Genomic DNA, 12,374 nt, shown 5'->3' on the forward strand with positions numbered 1-12,374 from the left:
CTTGCAATGGCTTATGGGATATTCAAAATGGCAGCTCCCATGTCTAAATTGTCAATGGTAAAAAAAATATTTGACAAGAGTCTGAAAGTCACAGACAGAAGGTTCATATCGAAGTATATCTCTGAAACATCTGGAAGTCGAATTCCTATCTTAACTTTGTCTGGTGAGTCGACTTGGTCAAAAGTACGACCGTTTACAACGTCCAAGAAAATACCGTAAAAATCTACTTCAGTCCCTTGTGTTAATTTTTCTGTATGTTCGTGTTTGTGCTCGTGAATGAAGCTGATGCCTTATTAGTGGGCCGGGGGGGGGGGGTAGCCAGGGAGGAGGCCTAGGATTAGAAAGTGAAAAACGTTCAACGTGTGTTAAATTTCTAGGAAGCCAGGGATTGTGTCATATTCATGTGCGTGTAGTTAAGTAGTTTACTGCACATTTTCAAATTCTAATGAATTAGGCCTATTCAAAAAAAAAAAAAAAAATTTTTTTTGAGACGATGCCGACGACGGGGGAAAAACTTGCCGAAGTCAAAGTTTACGTGGCCAGCCCCAGGCTAATCTGGATTTCCCTTCACTGATATTTTTTCTGCTATTTTAATAATAAACTGTCGTCAGGGTGAGCTTCCTTGGCCTCGTTAAGTGTGCCAAAAATCTCATTTAAAAAAAGTATGGTCAGTCCTAGACCAAAAGCTTCGGTCTCTGTTATGTTGGTTGTTCAGCTGAACTTCGTTGGCTTCACTCACCAAATACATAGACCGAAGTTAAACCGTCGTCTGTACGAGGGCTCAATGGCCACGGCTAATTTCTTGTTTTTCTGCTTCAATACCATGATATTTTACACAAACTGTGCATTCATATGCACTTTTAGGTGATAATGTTTAAGTAACGACAGTTTCTTACCCTAAATTCCCGCTTTGAAACTGGCATTCAGAGGATTGTCTCTAAAAGTTGACACTTGCGACTCGGAGAGTGGGCAGCTAGCCATCTTGGTAATGAATCATTCATGAAAAAGTGGCCGGCGAAAGTTAGACTCCGCCCTATGACCTTTACGTCACACATATACAGTGCCCGGGCGAGCAAACGTTGAAAAGGAAAAGAAAATTAATATTCATAAGCCTGACGTAAAAGAGATGATCTGATTGGCCAACGGTTTCGATAAGCAGTTGACCCGGAAGTTCATCCCACCTCATATGTTTGTGTACATTATCGACTTCGGAGGAACGAGTGTATTGGGAGCTACACGACAGCCGAGGAAAGTCACTGTTTTCGTTCCTTTTCAATTGAGTTTTCACCACTTAAATGCCAATCAAAGCCAAGAGGAAATAACAAGCTGCATTTTGGTAAGCTTCTTTTTATATATAATAATGCATTAGTGAAAAAAATCGATGAGCCCCGCCGGGGGGATTTTGCGTTGTACCTCCCCTAATGGCGGGGACACGCTAGCGAGCCGTCTGTCGACGAGGAGAAATTAAAAAAATAAAAAAATGTTAAAAAACTCCTCGAAACAGACGGCTGCCAGCTGTCTAGGTCAGTCCCCCCATGTCTGAGCTGCGCAAACGCGGTCTCCCAAGTCTGCGCACCCGCGTATCTGCGCGATTCTAGTAAAAAAAGATACGCAACAAGCACGAACTTTACACATGCAATACATAGACAAGTGTTCATAAAAAATCAGACTCAATGGTGGGAAAATAATGAATTCAGGGCATTTCAAATTTTCATGTGACGGCCTCAAAATACAGCCTTTCTCATCAAAATCCCTGAATCGTGTGCAAAGTGAAAGAGTGCGCAGACATGGGGTACCATTTTTTTTCCAATCTGAAAATGACTGCCCGAGGTTTTTCAAGAAAATCCTATATTTTCTTTCATTTTTAAAGGGGAATCCAACCCAAATAAAAACTTGTTTTTATAAGGAAAAGAAAAATCAGACATGTTGATAGGTGAAGGTTTGAACAATAATGGACAAACAACAAGAAAGTTATGAATTTTTGAAAGTTGTAAATATTGGTGATTGCTTTCCCATGGAGACTTCAAATTGGCCGCATATGTGATGTCATAGTGATGTAAGGCAAGGACTACTCTCCCATGGACTCCAATACATATTATGGCTAAAATGTCCTTTTCCCAAAAGTTTTATTTCAAATTATATTTTTCTTTCATGAGGACATAAAACAATATACTACCTGGGTTATATTTAGATTACTGCCCCAGGGGAATGGGTACTTAGGAGAAAACCACAAATCCCTGATAATAAAGTACATGGCCTATGGGAAAGTTGTCCTTGCCCCTTGTCATAATTTACTTTCCCAGTTGCAAATTTGTAATCTACATAGTATTAGTGATTTCAGTTTTAAAGAAGTTATAACTTTCTGCTTGGCCGATTTGTTTCAAACTTTCACCATTCTGTTTAATTTATTTTTCTCCTTCCCAACACAACTGTTTAAGGCCAAAGCTGGATTCCCCTTGAATGAGAAATTTGGTACACTTACTCTTAATAATATAAGGAACATTGTTAACCAAAAGATTTTGTGAAATAAGAAGAAATTCATGTCAAATCTTAACTCAAATTGTTAGATGTGCAGACTTGGGGCCCACCATCATACTAATATGAAGGGGGGGGGGGCCCTAGTCTGGAGGACTCCATGCATGATGATAAGGGGCACTGTGCAGACTTGGGTCACCTTGCCGTACTTTTGATAGGTACATTTCTTGGTGATGTGTGACATGACTTGAAATAAACCTTGGCCAGTCATTTTCACTTTTCAGATTGAATGGTACCCTATGTCTATACACGCTCAGCTATGTACTTTACGTACAATTCTGGAAAAGTTGAGATTGTTTTGAATTTTTTTGTTTTCGTTTACATTTATTATTTTTTTGTTCATTTTTTTGGGGGGGGCTAATTTTTCTTTATCTATTGAATAAATGCTTATTTGGCACGTCAACTCAGTTTATGGTAATTCAGCATATCCATTGGCCAAAATTGAATTCTTTCAATTATATTTTACATGAAAATTGAGCAACAATTTTTAGCCAGTTGGTTGACTTGGGAAGGGGTTTAATTGCTCTTTCAAAAAGAAAACAAAAATATGCAGATAGAGTCTATATCAACATGTATTTTATTTTGATCAGGCATTAGGATATTGCAAAATCTATCCAATATAATACATTTTTATTTTGTATCATCTAAAATATAATGGTGATTATATGGAAGAATAGCGACATACACTTCTTGGTAATTTAATAAATCTTCGAAAAGCCTTTTAAGTGTCATGTGCTACCTTATTTCAGATATAACAATGGTAGAAGCATTTATTTTATTTTTACTCTTCAAAATAATAGTTGCTCATGAATCTGACTGTGTTTAACTCACACCCATGGAATGTTGACCTGTATATTAATCTGATGTTTTTAACATTGTGCATTAGAGAGTATCTACCTCCTATAAAAATTATTATCTGGTTTACATCTGACTCCACCTTACAGGGTCTCTTTTACACAAAAGGCTCATGTGTCAAAATGTAACAACAACAGACAGAATCTTCATTGATACACACAGTGCAGTCAAAGCTATGGAGAAGAGTGGTAAGTATTGCTTTTGATTTCTAGATGACGATGGGCAGTAAATATATATTTTTTATCACTTTGATTGTATCAAGAAAATAAGCCAATTCAATTTTTCAATTTTATTCTTACAATACAATATATCATTACTTAATCAAATGAGTGAATCATAGTATTTTAGGGTTGAGAAACTTAAAAGGGAATGATGAAGAAAGGCAAACATCTAGTTGAATGGTCTTTAAGTGAATCAAAGTTATCATAGTTGAATACAAGAGCCTACTTAACACACATAAGTAAAAAAAATAGATTGTTTGTAATCATAAGGAGAATTCATGATTTATTTTTAGTTGCACCAGCACCAGTGTAATACATCTTTAATATGAATTTGAACCAATCTTTATTATTTACACGTAGAAATATCAAAAGGTGGATTCATTCTTACAGCATTGAATGGTGATTTTGAGGGATATTTTTTAATTCCAGTCAAATTGTAATATATATTACTGAGCAGCTTTCTTTTAGGGGGCAGTGGGTTCCAAGCTTCTTTACTTCTTTTACTATACACATTTGATACCCATCATAATTCCCTTTGTTGATTTGGAATTTGTTAAAAGTAAAAATAAGCATCATTACATGATAACACACACAAAAAACAACATTTGAATATCGTTTCATACTCATTCCTCTTGCACTTATGTTACCATGGACCTATATTATATAGCATACTATGTTCTTTACAATACAGGTTTAACAGTAGAACAGGCTGAATGTTTGACAGGAATCTTGATGAATATCATGGAAAAAAGCACTGAGCTAAATCATAAAGAACTTGTAAATAAACAACAACAGGTAAATTGTTGAAAACAGATCTTATTTTGAAACCAATTTTCTATGTGAATAAGTCTGTAAGAACTTTTTTTTTTCCAAATTCTTCAAGGACAAAAACTACCAACATGATTTATTTATTCAGAATGGATATTATACCAGATGAAAAGAAAACATATGTATTAAGAATTTAGTGAACTGAGGGCTTTTTTTCTTCTTTATCTTAAATCATGGAGAGTAAATATCTGTTTGAGTTTTCGAAATAATATTATAACCACTTAATAAAGAGCAAAGTACCAGCCCACTTTGAAATGAAAGTATGTTGTTTTGTACTAATAATAGATGAATTTGCAGCTTTATATACATCAATGCTTTCTAAAAAAAAATAATAATTTAGATGTCACATCTAAACAATATTATTCCATATCAAAACTTGATTTTTTCATTGATAGTTGTAATTCTCAGTAATATTTGAAACCATTTAGTATCCATTTGTAACATCCATTCAAAGAATACAGTTCATTTTCTGCATTATACTGAATCACGTCTGTTACATGTGTCTTCACTATCTAGTAATCCAATCTTGCAATAGTATAGAGACCGTTAAAATTTTCCATCCACTGATTTTTTTTTTTGTGGGGGGGGGGTACAAATTTGAAATTTTACCTGTATGAAGAACATTTTGATCAATCATGTAATCTTCGAAAAGTCTATTAGTTATATTATTGATGTAATTGTTATTATTATTGTTGTCATTGCTATTTTATTGTTTGGAAATGTTATTGTTAATTTATAATTTGTGTATGGTCTTTGTGCACATATACCACTCTCTGTCCTTGTTCTGTAAATGAGGATTGATTTTGTATTCCTTTATTTGTTTACATAGTATACTGATTTTATAAATATTTTTCTGATAAATTCAATCTAGATGAAATGAAATATAATTCAATTGAATTGAACTTGCAGGAAATGGTGATACAGCAAGTGATGTCCCACATAGCCTCTGTTAAGAAGGACATGGTGATCCTAGAAAAAAGTGAATTCTCTGCTCTTAGAAGTGAGAATGAGGTAGGTAGAAGCATAGAACCTTGCTCAGTCAGACACGACAAGGCAATGATTTCAAACACTGTTCAGATTCTCAGAAAAGTTGAGACATATTTCCCCACTTTTCTAAATAAATCAATTTCAATTTCAATAGGTTGCCTTACATGCACTGGGATAAATCTTTGTGTCACACCTATTTTATTTTTTTTTTGGGGGGGTTGAACAGTAGATAACCCCCCCCCCTGGACAATTGGTGTGATGCAAAGATTTATGCTTGTGATTAGATGATAATTTTGAAATAAATGTGAATCCACTGAAGTGGAATCTCTAAGGATTACAGAAATCTGTATGATAGTTTGACTTTAAAAGATAAATTGAACACATGATTTTCATATTCGGGCCTGAAAATTGCTTGGACTTAATAGGTGATGCAGCAACTATTTGATTTTTGAAAGATTGTCTTATTCACACTCTACTGTAATTGTCACTTTACATGTAAGTCTTCAATCTATAAATGATATTCCATGAATGATATTGGTTCAGTAATGACGGTATTGTGGGGAAAATGGGGCTTGTTACTTTATTGCAGACAACTAAATTGCCATAAATGGATCAATGAAAGAAGCTATAAATCCAGATATTTCTTTTACCCAGGCTCAAATGTAATGGTCACTCATAAAGGTAACTCACATTTTTAATTGCTGTCTTGCTATAAAGTTGTCAGTGATATGAAAATCAATGCTATGTGATAAACCTCTGATAATTTCATGCAAGTTATATATCTATATATTTGATGTATTCATCATTTACATATTAATTTTCACTAAGGTTTTCATGTCAATTTCTAGAGACCATCACTCTCTTTAGAGCTTTCTTTTGTAAATCATGCCAATTTTTGTGTTTCCTCTGATACAGAAATTGGCAATAGAAGTCAACCAACTTAGGCAACAATTAGCTGTGAGTATATTTAAATATTTTCCTTGTTTTAATCCTGATATTTAATGTTTATTAATGTGTGATAAGCCACTGGAGTGATGACTTTTCCTAGTCTCTTCCTTTTCTCATTTTAATTGGAGTTATACAGTTGAGACATAAGATAACCACTGCACTTTTCATATGGAACTGAAGGGTAGAATATTGCTACACCTTTGGTCATTTATAAAGCTAGTGGTTGATGAAAACACAGCTGAGGATCTCAATGTCTCAATTCATCTTTGCTCCAAGTACATGTGATGCCAAATCAGTGCTAATACATATTACTTGTTATGAAGTTAGATAGAAAGGCAGTATAAGTTCAAAATGTTTTAACTATAATAGCTAACAGGGAGTTTCATAAAGCTGTTTCTAAGTTGCATATCCTGTAATGAATAACTGGAACATGTTCTGTGTGTTAAAGTAGATTATCAAAATATGTTGTATTCCCATTAACTTTAGTTTAAATGTGTTTAGGAGATCAAAATTGTTGTAAACAAGAAATACCATGCTTGTTTATTATTTGCCAAATGTTACTAGATTTGTTTTTGACAATTCAGTCCCACATGCTAGATCTTCTGGAGTTTCTGATTTGACAATGAAGGAAATTTTCCTGCATAAATTAATTTATGAACAGATTTTTAATAGGTCCCATGAAGTACACAAGTGATAACACTTTTATTCCACTGAATTATCAATCTACTCTCATTAGTAGTGATAGTGATGATGATAATGATGATGGTAATGATGATGATGATGATGATGATAAGGATGATGATGGAGAGGATGATGATGGTGATGATGATGATGATGACAATGATGATGACGATGATAATGATGATGATGATGATGATGATGATAATGATAATGATGATAATAATGATGACGATGACAATGATGATGATGATGATGATGATAATGATGATGCTGATGATGATGGTGACCATGATATAATCAGTTATGACATGACCATTTTATCTTATTGTTATTTGTGATATTACAGGATGAAATCCAAAAGCTTGCCAATACAGTGAAATTAGACATCAATCTCGAGAGGAGTCGATCAATAGAGATGGTATGTATTATTTTAATTCGTGTAAATCCTAAAATGGTAAATTATACTTCCATTTTTTCCAGGGTTTATTCAATGTCTTTATGTTCATCATTCAAATAAATTCAATTGAGTCTTGATGTCCTGAATGTAGGCCTATATAAAAGTAATAAAATTATGTGTACAACAGAAAGTAACACCCTCTGGGAAAATTCATAATCAATGTAAAATATGACACTCAGACTTATCATTGCTATTATTAATCTGAAGGTATGTTTTGAAAATGATTTTATAAGTAATGAAACACTGGCCCTTTCTCTTGACAAAGTGATTTGTGTTTATCAACCTACAAACATTCAGCACAATAGTAACCATAGAAATTTGACAATCTATAATTAGTTTGTCACTCAGTGGATTAGCTGTCTTTCTTGCTTGCCAATTCCTTTACCGTCTTTTTAGTCTGCAGGGCAGGAACAAGAACTAGAGAAGGTTACCCAAAGGATACGAACAGAGGTGGCCAACATGACAGCAAAATTAGAAGCTACCAAAACAGATATGATCAAATACTTTGCCGGTAAGTGGTGATTGAGATTGTGTATTATGTCACTAGGAATGAAATATGAGTTAAGTACATCTTCCTCTCCAGTTAACTTTTACTTCATCACTGATGGTTAAGGTATGGATTTTTTTTTTTCACCCTGTATTTCATTGTGTAATTTGTAGAATTCATTTATCATAAGCAAATCAAAACAGTATCACTTGAAAATCATCCAAATTATGTGTCTGTGTATTTCAGCAATATAATGATGATGATGATGATGATAACAATGAATATGATAGAGTACACTGTGACTTATAAAGTGCTCCAAGTGCCTGAAGAATTAAATAAATAAAAAGGTTTTGAAAAAGAAAAGTTTTGAAATACTCAACAGAGATGCAATTTAGTATAATACAATTTAATTCAATTTTATATATTAAATGCATGATAACTGCACATTTTGGAACTGACTGAATGTTGAACTACATTATGTTTACAATTTGTGGGCAAAGAAACAGATTCAGACTGTCTAACTCTCAGTTCTATCTCCATTCTAAATGATTGTTCAAACAGCTCCCTTGATTAACATAACGTTTGATTTTAAAACATAACATTTGCTCCTAAATCTCTCTTTTGGTTTTGTTGCTTCTCAGGAACCCTCCTTGGGTGTTTAACGTTAGGTCTTGGTTTTTATCGCATCCTTCTCATGTGACATCTAGCACCTTGTCTTGCTCCTCGTAATTATCCTCACCAAGTAATTTAAAATATCACTGTGCAGCAATGAGACAGATGTCAGCATGTAGTGCCACTTTGTTAGATCTTGGCCCAGTAGCGTTTGATGACAGTGGTAATTTTTATACTTGATTAAATTAACAATCATTTGTAATCAAGCGTTCTTGCCAACTGTACAATCAAGCGTTCATGCCAACTTTACAATCAATCGTTAATTTTTGTGTCATTGCGCCCTGGATACATACTATTGCATTAGGTTCTTGATGTCATAGCATTCAATGAATTGAAATGTATGTGCTTTTGTGATAAACTTTAACTTAGATGTTGATATGATAACTCACAGATTCTTTCTTTATTTTGTACTTGTTTGAGATTAATATGTCTGCCGTTAATTAACTGTAGTAAGACTTTGAAAGCATTCAATGTTTCGCAACACTTAGACATGCCTACAGCTTTCTGCCAGCAGCACAGTCATACTAACAGATGGAATAACCTTATTGTATTTTGGTACATTCGCTCTTTCAAGAAAAACTAACACTCATAGAACCAATTTATTCAGAGTTAACATATTTTTTCTTAGAAACATAGTTGAGTGATATTTATTGCCAAAGCCATGTCAAAGATAATATGATGACTTGCCATATGTATCAAATACTAGTATGCTTTTTAAACTGCTCATATTTTCCTTAACCCCAGGAAATTGGTAGGGCTAAGGGGGATCTTAGCGCCTCCAATTTCCCAAGGGTTAAGCTTAGCCCGCTTTGGTTTCACACTACGTTTTAGCAAAGTGGGCTAGCACAGTAAATAGTACGGTACTATCTGGCCCTGCAAAAAAGCAGGGTTAGCCAGCTTATTGCAGTGCTAGCACCACAATTGCGGTGCTGAGAGATGCAGTGTGAAATAAAACCTGGCTAAGGAAAAGTGGGGCTAAGCATAATAAGCCAATCACAGAAGTCAAAATTGCATGTTAATCACGCTCTGTTAGGCAAAATCAATATTCATGAGCTGTGTAATAGTCCGGGGTTAAGGCGTTAACCCCGGCTAAGCAAATAGTATGGGGTGAAGAAAGACAGTGTGGAACCAAAAAAAAATAGTATGGGGTTAAGGATATTATGGGATCTTGGATAGCATGGGGGTAAGGAAATGCAGTGTGAAAAGCATAAAAGGAGAGAATACAATTGTCTTTGTAAGAATTACGTTATTTAGAGGATACCTTGGAGGAGGCTACTTTGCAGGGTTTGAGAATCCTAACCTGCAGTGATGATCAAAATCATGTAATTAAAAAAAACATTGAATCAGTTACCAAGATTATTTCTGTTAGTTTTGAGCACATGTATCACATTATGAAGTAAGTATTGAAAGAATATTTGTACCTTCCATAATTATGTGAAAATGAAAGAGAATAAGATTATTATGTGTAGATTCATCTATAAAGTAATACTGTTATGCTCAGTGGCAGATCGAGCATCATTTGATACATAGGCCAGTATTCTGAAGTCGGTCGTAACTTAGACCATTGTCTAACTCTGTGCTAAAATCATTGGAAGCCAAACATTTCAAAATTTTGTTTGCATTGAATGCTTCTCATGTTAATAGTGCTCTTCACTAAATGGTGAAGACAATTGTCATACAGTTAATAATGCTTTGGGAGTCAAATGAGCTGATACATTGAACCTTGGCCTTCCATAGTTAAACCGCAACTTAAAACCAGAGTTTAAATTAAACCCAACTTCAGAATACGGGCTATCGTGTTTGTGTACAATAGTGGGCCCCTCCAAAATATTGTGTCTAATCTGGAGAAAGATCTGTCACTGGTTATGCTTGCCATTTGTTGATGCAGTTTAAATATATTTGTTCACATCTGGAAATATTACAAGTTTACAACAGTAATATATTTAAAGATATTGTGTATTTTCAAAATGGTGACTTTTGGTCAAAGAAAACCATCTACAGGTTTACTGTTTCCCTGTGTTGTGTAGTTGCCATCATCTCAGTTCTCTAAAGTAATGATCCAAAAGTGAGATTCCTTCCTGATATCATGCTGGTCTTAAGAAAATCAGAAATATGAGAAGAATTAGTAAATGAGATTTTGATGAAAATCCATTTAAAAAAACAAGAATTGTTATTTTAGGTCTTGTATTTCTGGATGACAAATGCAAGGTGGTTTTCTAGTTTTTCCTGTCCTGTGAATTCCATAAAACTGCTATTTTTCACTAAATTTGAATGATTTCAAAGTATATTTCCTACTCTTCTATGGATAAAAAATCGTTTATTTATCATGAACTGGAAATATACTATTTGTGATATACTGCTTTAAATGGGGAGCAGTTCCCAACTGACATCACAAAATTTTGCCATTTGATGAATTTTCACAATGATATTTATCTCCAATTAATTACTTTTTTCTTTGAAAACCACCAGAGGTCAGATGAACTTTCCTGAATAAGTATGTTTATATTATTTGCAAATTGACTGATGATATTAAATTAATCTGGATGCTGTCTGGAGGATTTCTAGAAGAGAGCAAGGAATTCATTCAAAATGAGATATACATATAGATATATTAGTTAACCATTGGTGTATGGGTATTATTTATTTGAAGTAAAAATGAAATTTTTTGAAGAAATTGTATTACAGACTAGAGTAATGTTATAATGATAATTGTGTAAATGTCTTGTGAGCCGTTAAAAATTCATGTTATGTTAATGATAATCCCAGTCTAAAACATGTTATTGAATCCAATGATACAACTATAGATGAAGCTGAATATGAACACTGTCATTTGATTTAACTGTTCATTAGCACAAGTCAGTAACAACATGGTACTTTGCCATATAGCATAGCGTTCACTTCATTCCTTGCCTCCCCTTTATTTAATGCATGATGGCTTTCTTGGTGCTTTTTTATATCTGTATAGATCTGTATCTGCATAGAGGAAACACTTATTTTGCTAGAATTTATATTTTTATACAGTACCGGGTATATAAAATAATGAGCTTATACACAATTAATTTTTCGACATTGTACAGGGAATAATATTTCTTACAAAGTTTGATTAGCAATAAGTAGTCAAGAGAAAATCTCTCAAATAAGCTCTGCACAGTCCAATGTAAAAATTTGCTACACAAAAGACTTTGTTTTATGTGTAGTTACTTGCAATACAAAACCAGTAAATTATTCCCTGTTGTATGTCAATTTCTTTGTCTTAGGCTGCAACTGATATAATTTGATTGTCTCCATGAAGTAAAGCCCTAATGATTTCACTCAGATGACAATGGATCTTAAATCATATTTCTACATTTTTGGGAGTATAAGATTTGAATAAATGTAACCTAATGTAATAATTCTAAATGAAATGAGAAATTACACCATTGACTCTCTTATTGCATTTAGGATGACATAACTTTTTCAACAAAATAACATAAAAGAGTAAAATAACATCACTTTGATATTCTGTATATCCAAATTTGTTTGATTTTTTCTCGGTATTCGATCATATTGTTTGGAGCCTGGAGAAACCTTTAAGTAAATCAAAGAATAAGTTAAGGTGGCATCATATGCAACTATCTACAAATAAGGATGAAATGACTTTTTCATTTTATATCCGAACAGTTGAAATTTGTCTTGTTCTTATGACCAAGTGTAACAATTGTTT

General features: G+C 33.6%; 1 protein-coding gene across 1 annotated transcript; it reads left to right on the forward strand.

The window, feature by feature from the left end:
• Positions 1-12: 12 nt before the first annotated feature.
• Positions 13-8,917, forward strand: LOC121407528 (mitochondrial calcium uniporter regulator 1-like). Its single transcript, XM_041598657.1, has 8 exons — positions 13-163; positions 3,480-3,578; positions 4,303-4,406; positions 5,349-5,450; positions 6,342-6,383; positions 7,402-7,473; positions 7,909-8,023; positions 8,641-8,917. Exons 1-8 carry the CDS (start codon positions 28-30, stop codon positions 8,697-8,699), a joined length of 729 nt encoding a protein of 242 aa, XP_041454591.1. The 5' UTR covers positions 13-27; the 3' UTR covers positions 8,700-8,917.
• Positions 8,918-12,374: the final 3,457 nt, after the last annotated feature.

This window comes from Lytechinus variegatus, chromosome 2 (assembly GCF_018143015.1).
Source record: "Lytechinus variegatus isolate NC3 chromosome 2, Lvar_3.0, whole genome shotgun sequence".
Taxonomy (NCBI): Eukaryota; Metazoa; Echinodermata; class Echinoidea; order Temnopleuroida; family Toxopneustidae; genus Lytechinus; species Lytechinus variegatus.